General features: G+C 33.9%; 1 protein-coding gene and 1 long non-coding RNA gene across 2 annotated transcripts in view; one reads left to right on the top strand and one right to left on the bottom strand.

Annotated features, from left to right (window-relative positions):
* Positions 1 to 818: 818 nt before the first annotated feature.
* The window catches only part of LOC106077292 (uncharacterized), a 33,806-nt gene continuing 17,201 nt past the window's right edge, over positions 819 to 17,423 (bottom strand). Inside the window, exons 29-55 of the mRNA XM_056025781.1 lie at positions 17,241 to 17,327; positions 16,491 to 16,725; positions 15,496 to 15,613; positions 15,287 to 15,317; positions 14,954 to 15,040; positions 13,927 to 14,161; positions 13,117 to 13,234; positions 12,617 to 12,647; positions 12,397 to 12,477; positions 10,845 to 11,079; positions 10,360 to 10,477; positions 9,427 to 9,457; positions 8,516 to 8,602; positions 7,816 to 8,050; positions 7,540 to 7,657; positions 7,033 to 7,060; positions 6,652 to 6,738; positions 6,305 to 6,539; positions 5,797 to 5,914; positions 5,461 to 5,491; positions 5,253 to 5,333; positions 4,678 to 4,912; positions 3,277 to 3,394; positions 3,052 to 3,082; positions 2,694 to 2,780; positions 2,224 to 2,458; positions 819 to 1,723 (exon numbers count right to left, since the gene is read on the bottom strand). Of these exons, the coding sequence (XP_055881756.1) occupies positions 1,601 to 1,723; positions 2,224 to 2,458; positions 2,694 to 2,780; positions 3,052 to 3,082; positions 3,277 to 3,394; positions 4,678 to 4,912; positions 5,253 to 5,333; positions 5,461 to 5,491; positions 5,797 to 5,914; positions 6,305 to 6,539; positions 6,652 to 6,738; positions 7,033 to 7,060; positions 7,540 to 7,657; positions 7,816 to 8,050; positions 8,516 to 8,602; positions 9,427 to 9,457; positions 10,360 to 10,477; positions 10,845 to 11,079; positions 12,397 to 12,477; positions 12,617 to 12,647; positions 13,117 to 13,234; positions 13,927 to 14,161; positions 14,954 to 15,040; positions 15,287 to 15,317; positions 15,496 to 15,613; positions 16,491 to 16,725; positions 17,241 to 17,327 (3,256 nt within the window). The 3' untranslated portion in view covers positions 819 to 1,600. The remainder of the gene's footprint in view (positions 1,724 to 2,223; positions 2,459 to 2,693; positions 2,781 to 3,051; positions 3,083 to 3,276; positions 3,395 to 4,677; positions 4,913 to 5,252; positions 5,334 to 5,460; positions 5,492 to 5,796; positions 5,915 to 6,304; positions 6,540 to 6,651; positions 6,739 to 7,032; positions 7,061 to 7,539; positions 7,658 to 7,815; positions 8,051 to 8,515; positions 8,603 to 9,426; positions 9,458 to 10,359; positions 10,478 to 10,844; positions 11,080 to 12,396; positions 12,478 to 12,616; positions 12,648 to 13,116; positions 13,235 to 13,926; positions 14,162 to 14,953; positions 15,041 to 15,286; positions 15,318 to 15,495; positions 15,614 to 16,490; positions 16,726 to 17,240; positions 17,328 to 17,423) is intronic.
* LOC129925709 (uncharacterized) lies at positions 1,639 to 2,838 on the top strand. Its single transcript, XR_008777433.1, has 2 exons — positions 1,639 to 1,776; positions 2,571 to 2,838. It is a non-coding gene; the product is annotated as an uncharacterized LOC129925709 (long non-coding RNA).

Raw genomic sequence — 17,423 nt, forward strand, 5'->3', positions numbered from 1 at the left:
ACACATCTTCCTCATGGATGTATGCAAGAACGAGGTGCTCAAACTTTGGGTCTTTTGAAAAGTCAATGCCAATGTTATTACTGTCTATATAGGAAGCTGGCTTCTAATTAATGATTAGGTATTTCCTCAATCTATTCTTTTGACTTGATTTCAATCAATTTATTTTTCAATCATGGATGTATGCAAGAACGAGGTCCTCAAATTAAGGGTCATTTGAAAAGTCAATGCCAATGTTATTACCGTCTATATAGGAAGCTGGCTTCTAATTAATGATTAGGTATTTCCTCAATCTATTCTTTTGACTTAATTTCAATCAATTTATTTTTCAATCATGGATGTATGCAAGAACGAGGTCCTCAAATTAAGGGTCATTTGAAAAGTCAATGCCAATGTTATTACCGTCTATATATGAAGCTGGCTTCTAATTAATGATTAGGTATTTCCTCAATCTATTCATTTGACTTAATTTCAATCAATTTATTTTTCAATCATGGATGTATGCAAGAACGAGGTCCTCAAATTAAGGGTCATTTGAAAAGTCAATGCCAATGTTATTACCGTCTATATATGAAGCTGGATTCTAATTAATGATTAGGTATTTCCTCAATTTATTCTTTTGACTAATTTCAATCAATTTATTTTTCAATGCATACACTTGGATTTATATCAGATTTGAAAAATGACATTTCAAATTGCAAAATCATGACAGAATTATCAAATGTCTTCGGCTTGAGCTAGACACCATTAGTGTTCTACTGTAACTGTGATGTGACACAACAGACAAAAGTCCAACCAATACAACAATAAGACTAGTGTCATTGGTTTCATAGCATCCAGTTTAATGAATCAAATCCTTAAGGAGACACAAAACATACTGACAAACTGAAAGTACATAGAATGCACCACGTTTGAAAGACAGATCAACAATCTGTGTCGTTGTATACATAACATTTATTGCAGTCCAGAGACTTAACACTAACTTCCAAACATGAAGTGGACAGATAAATTGAGCACAAAAAAAAATACATTTTATACATGAAAAGAATGACTATAAGTGCCTTTTTGTTGTTCTAGGATTTTCTAAGATGTTTTTTTTTATGTTGATGATGTGTCATTTTGTTCAATTCTATTGTCGTAACAGCTTTTAGTAAACATTTCCAGCTGCTCATTTAGGAGAATCTTACAGTGCATAAGTTCGATGTAGACTCATTTTTTTTACTAACTACAACATAAAGGCACTTATATAAATGTAATAGATAAATGTGTTATGATTAAAAAATGTTATTACCCGTTTTGTATTCAAGCTAAAAAAAAATCCATTGGTATTTCTACTACAAATAGTCACACACTAAAATCCATTTGAATTTTTCTCTCTACAGTAAAGTTATATCACTTCAGAAATGAACCATCAATGCAATGTCATAGTGACAAAAAGTCAAAATATTTCATACATAAAACATCAACAAAAATCTTTTTAATTACTTGGTCTTTTCAATGTCCACTATTAAAACATTACATTCAACTGTTAATTTAACTTTTCTTCTTTGTAATGTTAGAATCCATTGTTTATTTAAAGGATGCTCATCTACTTTTATCTTGTTTATGCTTTCTTAAGGACTTCGTTGAATGATTCAAACAGGTGTGTCCATGCTCTGGCCTCATCACTGTCACCATAGGTGTTAAGGCTCTTCTCAATGTAAAGATGGATGTACCTCTGGAGGGGCTGCAAGAGACATTCACACATTAGTCACAATGATGCAACACAGTTTACTAAAGGTATCACAAACATAACAAAAAAGATAGAATCAAGTGTCTCAGAAGATATTTTAACCAAGTCCAATGTCTTTAGACATAATATATTCAACCATAGATAAATATATCACTTCATAAAGGATGGGATAATTAAGTCACCACATATACATTAACAATGTCAACATGGAATTGAGATGGCTGTTGTTATCAAGACACAGATGTAACTGTAGAAAATTTAACTTACATTTCAGATTGAACTGTATTGATTATATTTATTAAAAAAACAACAACTATTTTTTAAATAGATTGAAATTGTTTGAAATACAAAATAATAAGAACTGGAAAGCAGGAGCTCCAATGAAGTTTTAAAATTGTACAAGACTTCTAGCTTACAGCTCAGCAGCAAAAAGTTTGCTAGATGAAGAAGTAAGAGGACTATGTATTAATGACTTCATTAAGGTGCACACTTACTGCAAAGTATTCCAGACCAATGCTAGGTGTCTTGTTCTTGTGTACAGCAGACAGTCTCTCCAGGGCGGCTTGGAACTGACCAGGGTTGTCCACATTGTTGATCAAAGACTCAAGACCTGTGGTAATGAGGTCGACTTGTCTCAAGAACTCTGGATCGTTTCTCAGAGCTGCATCAGACTGGTAGGCATTGAACTTAGTGAATCTGTCGCGCATGTGGGGGACATTTTCCAACATCCTGTTTCAACAACAAAACCGATTCAATGATTCAAAAAACAATTTCATCAATGACAATTCTTTAATAAGTCAGCTTTTAGAATCTTAACTATTCCATTTTTTTTTTCTTACAGTTCAGCCTTTACTTTAAACTAGAAAATTATGGCTACTAGCAAAATGAAGATACAAATTTGAACGAAAAAGTTTCTCTGTGACAATATTAAAAAATTCCAGAATTTATATCAACAAAGACTGACCAGAGGACAAGGTTGTTTCCAGCATTCTGTCTGCTACCAGCTCTAGCCAACAGTTTCTTCCATGAACTTATGAGAGATTTCCTGTCACTGTCAACATTTAATAATACTTTTGTCAACTCAAAGAATAAAGCAGTGTCATAAAACACATTGGACTGCAGACATTTTATTTCTAATAAGTGCAAAACATTTTTTTTTCATTCACTTGAAAAATATGTGAAAGAAAAGCAAAAAATAGTTAATTATTTAATATTAATAATTTAGAAAATGAGTTTTGACTTGAATTTCAATAAGAGATTACAAAAAAAAAAAGAAGAAAATCTAATATGAAACATAACACTATAATAAAATAATAGCTTACGTGTCAGTCAAACCAATTTTCTGTACAGAATCTGCAGATATAGGAGAAAAATAGCTTGAAAGTTGTCTTCACTTTATTTTATTAATGAGCAAACTTAAGCAGCTGATATCAATTTGAATATTTGTAAGAAATGTGTGAAAACTCATTAAAAAATACATAAATATTGTTTGTGAGGAGGCAGGAAACAGGAGGAAGACTATGATTGGAGATTCATTAAGTACTTACGTTCTTTGAGGACCTTGTTGAAGGCGCCCAAAAGATGAGTCCAAGCTTTGGACTCAACACTGGAAGCACTCAGGCCTAGAGCCTTCTCGATGTACAGGTGAATGTATTGTTGGAGTGGCTGCAGACAAATGTAAACAACATAAAAGTTAGTCATAGGTCAGTTAAGTTCTTTAAATGAAACACAGAGTACATGTGATGAAATAGTGGGAAGCGTGGTTGAGAGGCCAAGTGCGCTTGAACTTGGCTTGGCTTGGCTACCTAGAAGGGTGCTCGAGGTTCGACACTCGACGGGCAGTGTTTACTGAGCGCCTATAGGCAGCACGGAAAACCAACTCCTAGATACCCCTTCCCCCCCACTGGTCCACAAAAGGGATTGGACCAAAAGTGCTCTGAGCATGCTATAAGCATGAAAGTAGCGCTATATAAAAGCTATAATAATAATAATAATAATAATAATAATAGCCACATAAATTTGGTCTACAATAAGTCATTGCTTTGTAATGCTGAGTGATTCGCAGGATTTGTCAAGTCTGTATGTTCTAAAACCAGGGTGTCTGCCTGGTCATGTAGAATGCTCTTCGAATTGTTATCACAAAGGTCCGGAGTTTGCACCTTGCCATGCTGTAAGAGGTTTGGGCTAGGAAGCAATGCGCAAGAAACAACCATAACTTAAGAAACAAAGACATTAAAGTGAATGTGTGATCAGCACAATTATTTTATTTTTATTATAACTTTGGTCCATCCTCCTATAGCATGCTTGCTGGGCTCTGGTCCAAACTCTTTGGTGAACATGTGGGAGGAAGGGCTATCTAAAGGTTTCTGTACAACTCAAATCTATTTTCCAATGAAAATTTCCTAGTTCAAATTGGGATTCAAAAACTATTTCCACCCCCAAATTAGGTAGCCAAGTGGTTTATGCCATTTGGAAACACATTCCACAATGACTTTATTGAGCGAACCTGGATTTGAAAAGTTATTTGTCTCCAGTCCTGAATAACTCTTTCTTGATAAGAAAAAAAGAAGCAGAGTAGTGATGGCCCCCTTCTTTTCTTATAAAATACAGATGTTACTTAAAAAAAAAGATGATTATTTCCAACACATGTCCCTAGGTCAATCTAACCATGCATTTTAACCAATGACTTAAACTCTGCCAAGTCACTGTTTTCCTGGCTGACTCAGGCAACCCATTTCATGCTCTTAAAGCACTAGGAAAGAGGGAGTATTTTAACCCTTAATACCTGGAAACTATTCTTTTTTGAAACTTTAAATTTAATCGTGATTGTTGAGAACTATCTCTGAAAAAAAGAGATTAAGTGAAATGACAATTTAAAGAAAAATTTCATAAAGCCAGTCAATGTCCAATGCTAATATTTAAAAGAGATACAGTAGATAAAAACTCACTCCGAAATATTCAAGACCAACACTTGGTGTCATATGCAAGTGAGCATCGACCAGTCTCTCCAGGTTGGCCTGAAGTTGGCCAGGTGAGTTGGCACTATTGATCAGAGATTCTAGGCCACCTACGATCACGTTGACTTGTTTCAGGAACTCAGCATTGGCCTTAAGAGCATCATCAGAGGCATGTGCATTGAACTTTGTGAATCTGTCACGCATGTTGGGCACGTTGTCAAGCATCCTGGTTTTTGTTGATAAAAATATTACATGTAGATTTTTAAAAATATATTTAAATATTTTCTCAAATTAGATACAAGTGTTCTCTTTAGATTGTAAAGCTCTAAGCCAGGATGCCACTCAGCCAAACAGTTTAGAGTGAGAGCTAAATATGTTTTAAAGCAGAATAAAAAAAAGTGATGAGCTGGAAAGAGGACTAAATAACAAGAAATAAAACAAAATCTTCACACCTAGTTGTACACACGACCACACAAACACATGGACATGTAAACACAAACATGTGCATACAAACACAGACAGGCTTCAGAGCAACACCATAATCGAGTCTGAAAGAAAACACTCACCAGAGGACCAAGTTGACTCCAGCACTTTCTTTACCAGCAGAGATCAGTGTGTTCCAGGAACTGACCAAAGCTTGCTTGTCACTGGAAATAGTGAAATTCAATATAAAATCTACAAGTGTACACAAATGTTTGTGGTCCTACTCGTAATCATCCAAAAATGTAAACATATTAACAAAAAGCCATTACTTTAAATACAAAGTGAACTTACGTATCTGAAAGTCCAATCTTTGCAATGGAATCTTTTGTGGAAAGAAGAAAAATCAAAATGTTTCATATTACAAAAACAAAATATACATTAAAATTATTGAATATTTATATATATATATTATATTTACATGATTTTAATTTTATATGGATAAATAAATAAATACATGTAAATATATATTTATATGTGTGTGTATAGTATGAAGTGTAGAACAGTAACACTAAACAAAAGAAAACAAGTTATAAGCGAACGCAGTGTTCGGATGTGCCCCTGAGATTGGTCCTCAACTTTCTCTCACTATTTTATTGAATCTCAAAAAGAAAATGATGGAACACTTACTGAACTCTTGGATTTTGTTGAAGGCACTCAATAGATGGGTCCAGGCCTTAGCCTCATTGCTGTCAGCGGCAACATTTAAGGCTGATTCAATGTAGCTGTGGATGTTCTGGGCAAGAGGCTGTTAATAAAGAAAAAATTTCTAAGTGTACTTATGTATATACTACAAAACAAGTTAATGCAGATCTAGGTCAATTATCTCAGCAATCATCAACTCACATAGATCACATAGCTTAATTAGAAACAAGCAAAATATTTTGTAAAAATTAAAAAAAAAAACTTATCTAAGGGAAAGAATTCTGCACTTACAATTAGATCTCATTAATGTAGAAGTTATTTCTCTTCTTGAACATATAACAAAATAATTAATTGCCAATAATTAATTGATCAATTGGTTAAATTTTTAATTGATTTTTTTTTTGTTTATTGTTCAAAGTTTCAACTTGATCTGGGAATGGATGTGTTCAAAGACAGAGTGATTTATATAAGCTTTCTAAAAATGAGGACTTACTCCAAAGAATTCCAGGCCAATGCTTGGCTTCATGTGAAGATGTGCATCACTGAGTCTCTCAAGGGCATCAAGAAGACGGCTTGGGTTGTTAGCATTCCTTACCAAAGATTCCAGGCCTCCTACAATACGGTCCACCTGCCTGAGGAACTCAGCATCACCTCTGAGGGCAGCATCAGGCTGGTTGGCATTGAACTTTTTGAATGTGCCACGCATGTTAGGGACATTGTTCAACATCCTGTCAAAAGAATTATAAAATCAATTTGTTTTTTTTTATATGATAAGTAAAGAAATTAAGTCTAATATTCTCTTTCAAATAAATTGCTTGCTTATGAAGTGAATCAATTTACCAGAGAACGAGGTTGACTCCAGCACTTCGTTTGTCGCCAGCCTTTTTGACTAAACTGTCCCAGGAACTAACAAGGGCGGCCTTATCACTGTAAAGAACACAGTGCAATTATCCATAACATGAAATGCATTCTGTGACAAATATAATTTAATTTGCATATGTTCTGAATTTTATTAAATTTGAACATTTGTTTTTAGTATACAAAGCAAGAAAGGTTATGATTTCTCTCTAGCTTTATAGTTTAGCCTAAAGTTTATCAATAGTGACATTTCAAGCATTTGAACTACACAAGAAATCACATTAGAAGCAGATGAATTGGTTAAAAGAAAGGTTTCAATAAATTGCATTAAAAATATTTTAAAAAGTAGATCATGTTACATACCTGTCTGTTACAATCCTAAGCACAGTACCTGTAAACAGATGGAATAAATCATTTATAGATTCACAAATTTAAAACAGTTGTCTCAATATTTGTTAATGAACACAAAATCTAGTTCTATTATAACAACTAATGAGAGTATCATTTAGCAGAGATGTGAAAGATAAATGTAAATTACTTAAGAACTTTTATTTATTGTAAAAGTGAGGTAAGTAAAGTTCCCTTTTCAAGCCTTGCAATCCAATGTAAAGGGCATGCTTCTATAGCCCACCATTAACAAGGCTGTCATGTGACCAGCTAGTGACCAACCATCTTTACTTTCCCCCCATTAATGTCATTAGAGTTGATGGACTCAGAGGTATCCTGAAAATCCCACATTTGAAATCCAAGTCATTATTGGGATTCAAACTCAAGACCTCTAGGTTCAGAAGTCAAGCGATTATCAGCCACCATTATGTTGCTGTTATACACTATAACTTTTAATAAATAGATTTGTTTTTCTTTACTTACGATTTCTGACGACTTTATTAAAGGCAGCCAAGAGGTTGGTCCAAGCCTGGGACTCATCACTGTCAGCAGTAACACCAAGGGTTGACTCAATGAAGCGATGGATGTTCTGAGCTAAGACCTGTGGAGAGAAACCAGGAAACAGAATGACTATTCATTCAGTGCTTACAGTCTTTAAGACCATATTTTTGAAGCTAGGCTATAAGATAACACCATCTAACATGCAATAATTCACTTTTCTTAAATTTTGTTATAATTGGCTTGTAGAATTCTCCTGACCTTGAAGTACTCAACCCCAACAGTTGGGTCCATGCTCAAGTGAGCCTCGGCAACTCTATCCAAGTTAGCCTGAAGTTCAACGGGGTTGTTAACGTAATCCAAGAAAGATTTGAGTCCTCCAATGATGACATCGACCTGTTTCAAAAACTCAGGATCGTTTCTCAGAGCGTCATCGGGTTGGTTGGCATTAAACTTTGAGAATCTGTCACGCATGTTGGGGACATTGCCGAACATCCTGAAATGGACAATTTTTGGGGGAGAAATTTTTGAATTAGATATCATTTAGTGACATACTGTTTGAAAATACAGTTAAGAATGTACGCACAAAAATAAGATCACTAGCAAGTGCCTTAAACATAAAATTCTCTACATCGCAATATGATGAGTCCTAATTTAACTGAATGCAAAAAAAAGACACATCTTAAAGCTATAATACTAATTTTAAAATATAGATCATTACAGCTATTCATCTTACAATGTACAAATAATTTGTTACTAAAGTTCACTCATAAAAAATCTTCAAAAAAAAAAAGATTTACATTCTGTACAAGTGCCTTAATTACTTTTAAATCTGAAATATGCTTAAAATGTAATAATTTGTATTATCTGAGAGTTATTTTTCCAAAACTAAGTGGAACAATTGGAATTGTATCTCTGTACAGCAAAGTTAGGATATCAGACTTAGACTTGAATGACTCACCAGAGGACCAAGTTGATGCCAGCTTTCTGAACTCCATTCTCTCCAGCAGTCAATCTCTTCCAGGAACTGTCCAGAGCTTTTCTGTCACTGTTTAAAAAAATCAGAGCATTGAAATTGGCTTTAAAGACAATGCAGTTTATGTGATTCAGATCAATAGCATGTTTTCTTTTTCAACAAGGTCTATTCTGTTAGAATAACAATGCTTGTTTTATTTATTTGTTTTACATGTCTGATGCTCCTCCCAATTTGAAGATAATTACATCCTAACCCAAACCTGCAAGACGAAGGGGATAGCAGCGGGCAGGTTTCAAATCCAGGACCATTGAGACACTGAACAACAGTCTAGAGGCCAAGCAGCTATACTTCTATTACAATAAAAATCCTAGTTCAACAATGAGATGTTTTCTAATTGAAACTCATAACTTCAAGAGGATCCAAGATAAGAAGATATTATAAGTATAAAAAAGAACAAAAAAAAAAAAAAAAAAAAGGTCCCAGTGGAGAAAAGTCAACTATTCATGTGATTCATAAACGTTGCAATTTTTGAAGAAGCAAAAAAAAAAAATAATATTAATTTACTTCCCCTAGCGCAGGTAAAAAACTTAATGGAGACTCAAGTTGCTCAGAGAAAATAACAGACATAAAAAATAAATGAGCTTAAAAGCTAAACATAAAGTTCTCCTCGAGCATAGTGAAGCCTGAGGTCTGTATGGGCTCAAAGGCACAACTGGCAACCCATTTTACTTCCTTCTATTTAACTTATCCTAAAATTCCCAGCATCCCTCTGCTTCTGAACTTATGGCCATCACTTCTGCAGCCCAAAGAGCATTGAGCATTGAATAAAACAAACAAACATACAAAAAAAAAACAGATTAGAAAGGTTAAATCACAAGGTGATAAAATGAACTTACCTGTCTGACAGACCAATGTGTTGAATGGTATCTGGAAAAAGATGACAGAGAAACAAATGAATGAAGCTGGCATGGCTAGCAAGCAAATGAGAAGCAATTTACAACAATAGAACTTTTTTTTAACAAATTATTTTTACTTAATGGGGTTTGTTTTCAATATTGTGTTACTAAGTGTAAGAGCCACAAGAAAAACATAAAAAAATACTTTTTTTAAAAAAAGAAAGCTTATATTAAGTGTAATTGTATCAAATAGTTTGTATCAGTCATGTTATAATATATGTGATTGACCTAAACATAATAAATATGTGCGATTAGAAATACTTTTATCAATTGTTTTTGTTTAGCTTTCTCAATGCGCTATGATCCTATCACTTATCTGAATCAGTGGTGAAAGGGGGAGGGAAGAAGGTATCTTAGTGAATGTTTACATTATTGTTTTTTTTAATGCATAAAAAATGTTCACTCAAGGCTCTGTCAAACTACAATTTCTTTCTCTTGTTCAAGATACCAAACCAAATTATTAATTACCAATAGTTAATTAACTGGTCAATTTTTTTTTATTGATTCTTGTGTTGTCAGGTATAATTGTGCAAAAAATGTGCAAAATTTCAGCTTAAGCCAAGATTGGGTGTGGGAGAAATAATGTGTACAAACGTTTAACCATACAGAGTTGACATAAGCTTTGTAATAAAAAGGCATAAAATATTTCAACCAAATAAATTTACACATTAAGATATAATAATCCATTTTTTTAACTATCCATATGATCCTGAGTTTTTGAAACAGGTCGATGTCATCAATTGTATACAAGGGTATTTTGTTGCTATTATTAAGACCACCTTTTAACTTCTGGGAAAATTTTAAGTCAAAGTTATACCCTTTTGTCACGGAAGTGTGTTAATTACTTATTACTCAATCAGAAAAAGCACTCACGATCTACAAGCACTTTATTGAAGGCACCAATCAAGTCAGTCCAAGCTTGAGCTTCAGCACTGCTAGAGTCAACATTCAAAGCTTTCTCAATGAAGAAATGGATCTTATCTTTCAGAGGCTGAATGCAAAATAAGCAAAATGTCAAGTGTTAGTCACAAGCATAGTGAATATAAGAACCACAAATAATTGAAATAATAAGAAAGTAAGAAACATTTTTGTTCATTCCAAGACAAATGAAAATAATCCCCAAACAGTCAAAATTAGATCAATAATAGAATTTATGCCTATGGCAAAATATATTTTAACTTAATTGCTTACCACCTAAAAGACTATAGAATTATAACATTCTTTCTATTTGCAACAAATAAAAAATTGTAAAAAGATTATGACACAATTATTATAATTTCTGATAAATTATGATATTCATAAGTTGGTCAGTTAATGACCTCTTCAACCCATGAATTAGTAGAAGTGTATTGACTTACTGCAAAGAATTCAACGCCAACACTTGGAACAAAGTGTAAATGAGCATCAGTGAGCTTCTCCAGAGAGTCTTGCAGTTTTCCTGGTTCATTCAAGCTGTTGATCAGGGTCTCAAGTCCACCAACGATGCGACTCACTTGCCTTAGGAATCCAGCATCCTGTCTAAGGGCACTATCTGATTGGTGGGCATCGAACTTAGTGAACTGGTCGCGCATGTTGGGCACATTCTCAAACATCCTGTTCAGAGACAGTCATAGCATTAACTACAACTATTTTATTATCAGAATAGTTAGTTGTATAGTCTCTTATTTTATATTAATACTGACACAGAAATTGGTCAAGATGAGAAATACTACATTGAAAATTACGCACAACAAAAGTTAAGTGGGGAAAAAAAATTCTAGAAGACGAATTGATGAGTTAACACAGTCAATTCGTTAAATCTTAAAGTTACTAGAGGACTGCAGAGTGATGAGAGAAATAAGTATGTGTTAAGGAATTAGAGCTCTTGACAAGTCTTTCAGTGGAATGTGTAGCTTAGAGGCAGAAACTGCTTGGCTACCTATCAAGAGAGTTCCAGTTTGAAATGTTGTGGTTGTTTAGTAAACAGATGTAAAAGTAGATCTAGGTCTAGATGAAGTAGTATTTACTAACTCCTGGAGTTCGTTTTACAACCAACAACATATAATAAATTCTATAACATACTTGAGAAAACTGTATGAATCTTGATAAACAACTTTAATCCAACATGAAGGGGCACAGTCCAAATGTCGACAGTTACTAAAGATGATGTCTCGTCACTAAGAGGAGTGAGTCATTCTTGCTTTACTACTAATGTCTGTCTATCCGTTAAAAACTAATCCCATCATTCCTATTCAGTTAATATCCCATAATTTCCGTCTAACATAGTCTTGTCAAATTCCCAATTAAAGTAAACCTATAACAGAAACCTAACCCAAAACCATGTCTCAAATACTTCTTCCCCCCACTGGAAGACATTGGACCCTAGCACACTGAGCAGGCTATAAGTAAGTATGAAAATGTGCTATAGAAAAGCAACGGAACTAAAAAGAAAATGTGCAAGAGAATCATACATCTTTTCAAACTGACACTTCTTACTAGTTTTATTCTATTACTTAAAGCATATCAAAACTTATCCTACAATGCACGCTATCTGGAAGAAATAGGTGAGAAAGACAAAAGGATGAATGACAATACAGACTCATTGAGAACAAATGAGGAATAATGCAAATGGTGAGATGTTGTGCCCCAGCTATTAGGCCTTAATAGAAGATAAGAGATACAAGGCAGAAAAAGCATTTAGAAAAAAAAATAATTTTGGATTCATTCATTGTTGTTCTTAGTGCTAAATATTGCAAATTGTCTAATTACATGTATTTTAGATGTTGATAAATTTGTACACTCATTTAAATTAATTAATAGATTAAAATATTATTTCTCCACTAAAACTGAAAACACATTTATAGAGCCAAAAAAATTAAATAAAACATGCAAATAAAGATTAAACTTTTATAGTAATTGATTTCAACTTACCAGAGAACAAGATCTACGCCAAAATTTTGCTTGCCACCAGCAGTCAGTTTCTTCCATGAGCTGATCAATAATTTTCTTTCACTGCAATAAAGTACAGCTTAAATGATTTTTACAATAGATATTGATCCATTCTAAAACATGCAGACAACTTTAATGACTCAGACTAAATTACAAATAATAGATCTAGTACCCTCTATACTTCATAAACAGCAAAACTTACCTATCTGTGATGCCGATTTTCTCTAGAGAGTCTGATGACAAGATTTAAAATTGTTTTTTATTAATCAGTGCGACATATAGGCCCTATATATATATATATATATATATATATATATATATTGTAAGATTTATTTCCCTTTTTGACATCTAACAAAATTAATAATTAATTAATTTATACTATTTAATTAACTAATTGGTTTTTTTTTTTTTATTGATTTATGTTTTGTGCAAAGTTTCAACTTGATCTTAGAATGGGAAGTGGGAGAAATAACATTTTCAAATTTTGTACCAGACAGACAGAGTGAGTTTTTATAAACTTTGTAAAAAGTGATACATTTTTTTCTTTTGATTAAAAGATTCATAAGTGAGTTATGAGAAATTGGATATGTTTGATCACAGTATTGATTTGTCAAAAGCATTATATTTTGTTGATATCTTAAGTATAACTAAATCCCAATGAGTTATTTAAATTGTAAAGGCAAGCAATAGGCCAGGACTTACGCTCTTTGAGAACTTTGTTAAAGGCAGCCCACAAGTGAGTCCAGGATTTGGCTTCGTCGCTGTCAGCAGCAATGTTAAGAGTTTTAGCAATATACAGATGAATGTATTGTTGAACTGACTGCAAATACAAGGGGACACTAATACTGTTAGTTTATTTACATTTAAAAAAATTGTTTAAAATTTTAACTTATAATAAATACCATCATGATATTGAATCCCACAATGATCTGCTAAATACTGTCAAAAAAACTCTATTGCCATATCAAAAGGTCCTCAAGGCTCGCAAAGATTTCAGGGTACAGTGCCAGGAAAAGAAGAAGAAGCAGACAGAGAAAGCAATGGGAGAACAACATAAAAGAATCAATGGACAAGCAATGGGAGAACAACATAAAAGAATCAATGGACAAGCAATGGGAGAACAACATAAAAGAATCAATGGACAAGCAATGGGAGAACAACATAAAAGAATCAATGGACAAAGGCAAAGGACAGAGAGGAATGGAGAAAGATGGAGAAAGACAGATCTTGGGTGTGCCCCAACGGTCCAAGGTAAAAGTGAATAAATTAAGTGGTTACAAAGCTCCAGCTATTATCTTAACACTGCAACACAATGAATGCAGATGACAGAGTTGTAGATTTAACTATTTTATCAATATGCTTTTCTTGATGTTAGCTAATAAGTCTTACAAGAGATTTAAAAAAAAAAATTATGCTTTGATTTTACATATGAACATAATTTATTAAACTTGAAATTTATTGCTAAAACTATATTTAAACAATCTAGCTCAATGATTATAACCAGACACTTACTCCAAAGTATGAGAGACCAATGCTTGGTTGCATGTTCAAATGGGTATCAACTAATCTCTCAATGCCAGCCTGGAGGGCAGCAGGGTTGTTGACATTGCTGACCAAGGTCTCCAAACCAGAGACGATAACATCAACCTGTTTGTTGAACTCAGCGTTGGCCTTCAGGGCATCATCGGACTGGTGAGCATTGAACTTAGTAAACCTGTCACGCATCTTGGGGACATTGTCAAACAACCTAAAATAAAAAAACAAGAAACAGGTAAAAAAATAAAAGAGACGAACTGTTTGAGTAGACCAGTGTTTCCCAAAGTGGGGTACGCATACCCCAGGGAGTACAGGAAGACTTTGGAGGGGGTATGTGTTGCACTTCATTAACATTGCTACCCTTTTATTATGTTCCGTTAGAAAATTAAAGTGAAGTTGGGGGAGGGGAGGAGGGGTACTCAGCATAACAAAAATTATAAAAGGGGTACACAGAGGTCAAAAGTTTGGGAAACACTGGAGTAGACCAAGATATTTGTACTAGCACAATGATCAACATATTTGCTTTTCATACAATGATGTCATGTGTGGTGCCCCAACAGTCCAACAGGCTAAGAGATGAATGTGAAGGGTCGTGATGTCAGCTACCCATCAGTAATGACTTCATTTCTACTTTTTTTTCTTTCTTTTTAATTGTTTTTGTATAGCACATTGTTCAGTATGCTATGGTCCAATCTTTTTAGTGGACCCATGAGGCGGAAAGGGTATCTGGGAGAAGGTTTCTGTGCTGACTTTAGGTGCCTCAACAAAAACAACTCAGCTGGAGTCGAACTCAACCCGAACTCAAGCCCCCTTCATAGATAACTAAGCTTCTCAACCAAACATTCCATTTTTTCCATTAAATTCTGGATCAGGGTCTAGAACTGAGCTTACTGGTCAAACCCAGTTCTAGCAACTGAGTAAAATAATGAATTCAGTTGTTTTTTTTTTAACATTTAATTCACTTAAAGCTAGAGTTCTAAACTAGTAAAGTGGAAGGGCTTACCAGAGGACAAGGTTGGTACCAGCAGTCTTCTTGTCACCTGCAGCTTCAAGCAGTTTCTTCCAGGAACTCTCCAGACCTTTTCTGTCACTATGGAGAATAAAGAAATGTTATTAAAGGGCAATCTGGCAAATCATTATTCATCTTTATTGGTAACATTTCTAGTCATAGGTCTATTATAATTATGTTTTAAAAACATGCTGGCAAGAAATTATAATTCTCACTGCATTGCATTTTGTAATAATTTATTTTGTTATTAAATAATTTGTTTAAAATTTCATGAAAACAAAATATTAAGCAAACATTATTATAGTTAGTGACTTGTAATTTACTTACTCATCTGATAAGCCAATTTTCTCCAGTGAATCTGAAAAATTATTAAAGAAAAACTTAATTACAAAAAAAAAAAAAAATAGACAAAGAAATATTTAAGAATGACTATGCAAAACATAAAATTGTAACAGCAAGTTAAAATCATGATTCAAACTGATGCAGTTCTAATATGGTACAATTTGCATAATGCACACATAGGAGAAAGTACTAACGTTCTCTGAGGACTGTGTTGTAGGCACTGAGTAGATGTGTCCAGGATTGGGCCTCATTGCTGTCAGCAGCAACACTTAGGGCAGACTCAATGTAGGTGTGGATGTTCTGTTGGAGTGGCTACACAAGTGGATAAAAGAGATGAGTGAATACTTGTATGCAACTAGTCTATGGAGTAACTAGTTAAAATCAGCCAGACAATACACTGAGTCAGGGAATTCACAGAATCAATATTATAGCCAAGAAAGTGAAGCCCAATATAAATCTTTTTGACCAGTCCGATACAGTTAAATGAAAAACATTAATAGTTAAAGCTTTTACAATGTAGTTTCTGTTATGATTAAAAAGATAAAACAAAAAGTAAAAGCATTTTTTTTTAAATATTTGCTGATGTTAGCATTAGAAATAAATGTTATCCTTTTAAGGTCCTCCTTTTCAGACCTTGTGAGGTATGGGGCAGATGATGTTATCTGTTTCTTTGGCAAACGGTTAACGAGCAGGGTGTTATGTGGCTAGCACAAAGATCAACAGCCGTTACTTTCCCCAACTAAGGCCAGGTACCCTTTTGAGTTGAGTGGACTCTGGGGTGTCCTTAAAATCCAGAAATTAAAAACCCCAGTCTTCATCGAGATTCAAACCAGGGACCTCTCAGTTTGGAAGCCAAGCACTTCACCACTCAGCCACCACGCCACATATCCTTCACAAAAGCTATTTATATTTTTGAGCTCCAAGCCTAACATGGAAATTTCATACTCATGTCTAAATGTACAAGTTCTGGAGCATCAAGTTTAACCAAGAATTTCAACTTGGAATTGAAGAGGCGACAAGGACTTTTATTAAAGAAACTAGTCATTCACACAGAATCAGCATATCAAATTTGTTTGGTTAAGTAGTTTTTCTTTCTTGATGTTCTGGCTACATAATGCCCTCATCACCATATTCAAATTTTGTTATTTACATGATCTCAATGTACTGAATAAGAATAAAGCCAACTTACCTCGAAAAATTCAAGACCAATACTTGGTTTCATGTGCAAGTGAGCATCAACAAGTCTGTCGATAGCGGCCTGAAGCTGACCAGCATTGTCCACATTGTTAATCAAAGACTCCAGACCTCCGATGATGCGCTCAACCTGTTTGTTGAACTCGGCATCAGCCTTGAGGGCATCATCACCCTGGTGAGCATTGAACTTTGAGAACTGGTCACGCATGTTGGGGACATTGTTTAACATCCTGGAAGAGTTCACAGATTTGAACAAAGTTAATGAGTTTTAAATGAACAGATAGCAGAACCTCATAATGTTAGCCATATAACTAGCCGAGATTCTAAATGTAAATTAGCTTCCCTCAAATTTTATTTTGCACTCCTTCAAATAAATAATACCACATATAAAATAACAATATAAAATAATTAAAAAAAAAACAATATAAAATGCTGAGAAAAATGAATTGAAATATAAATATGCACTGTTAGACAAGAAGTTAAAAATTGCTTTGCTTATGGCTAATAAAGATTATTTTAAAAATTTTTTTTTTTTTTTATTTAAACAGTATATTATTATTATTGTTTTTTTTTTTTATTTAAACACCATGGCTACACAAACAATGAAGGAATAGTTAATTGCAGTTTGTAGGGTAGCAATCATGTATTGTTTTTTTATTCTATTATACATCCAATGAGGTCAAAGGTTTCAAAAATTTCCTAAAATACAGAATCAGATAAACAAAGGCGTCTACTCAGCACTTACCAGAGAACAAGTTTGGTTCCAGCAGCCTGCCTGTCACCAGCAGCATCTACAAGAGATTTCCATGAGCTCTTGAGGGCTGCACCTTCACTGTAATTTGTATAATTATGCAAAATATAAGTTAACATCTCATGGTGAGTTAGGCCACAGCTTCTAGGTCAACATTTGTTTCCTCAAAAACTTCTA

Source organism: Biomphalaria glabrata, chromosome 4, assembly GCF_947242115.1.
Source record: "Biomphalaria glabrata chromosome 4, xgBioGlab47.1, whole genome shotgun sequence".
Classification (NCBI taxonomy): domain Eukaryota; kingdom Metazoa; phylum Mollusca; class Gastropoda; family Planorbidae; genus Biomphalaria; species Biomphalaria glabrata.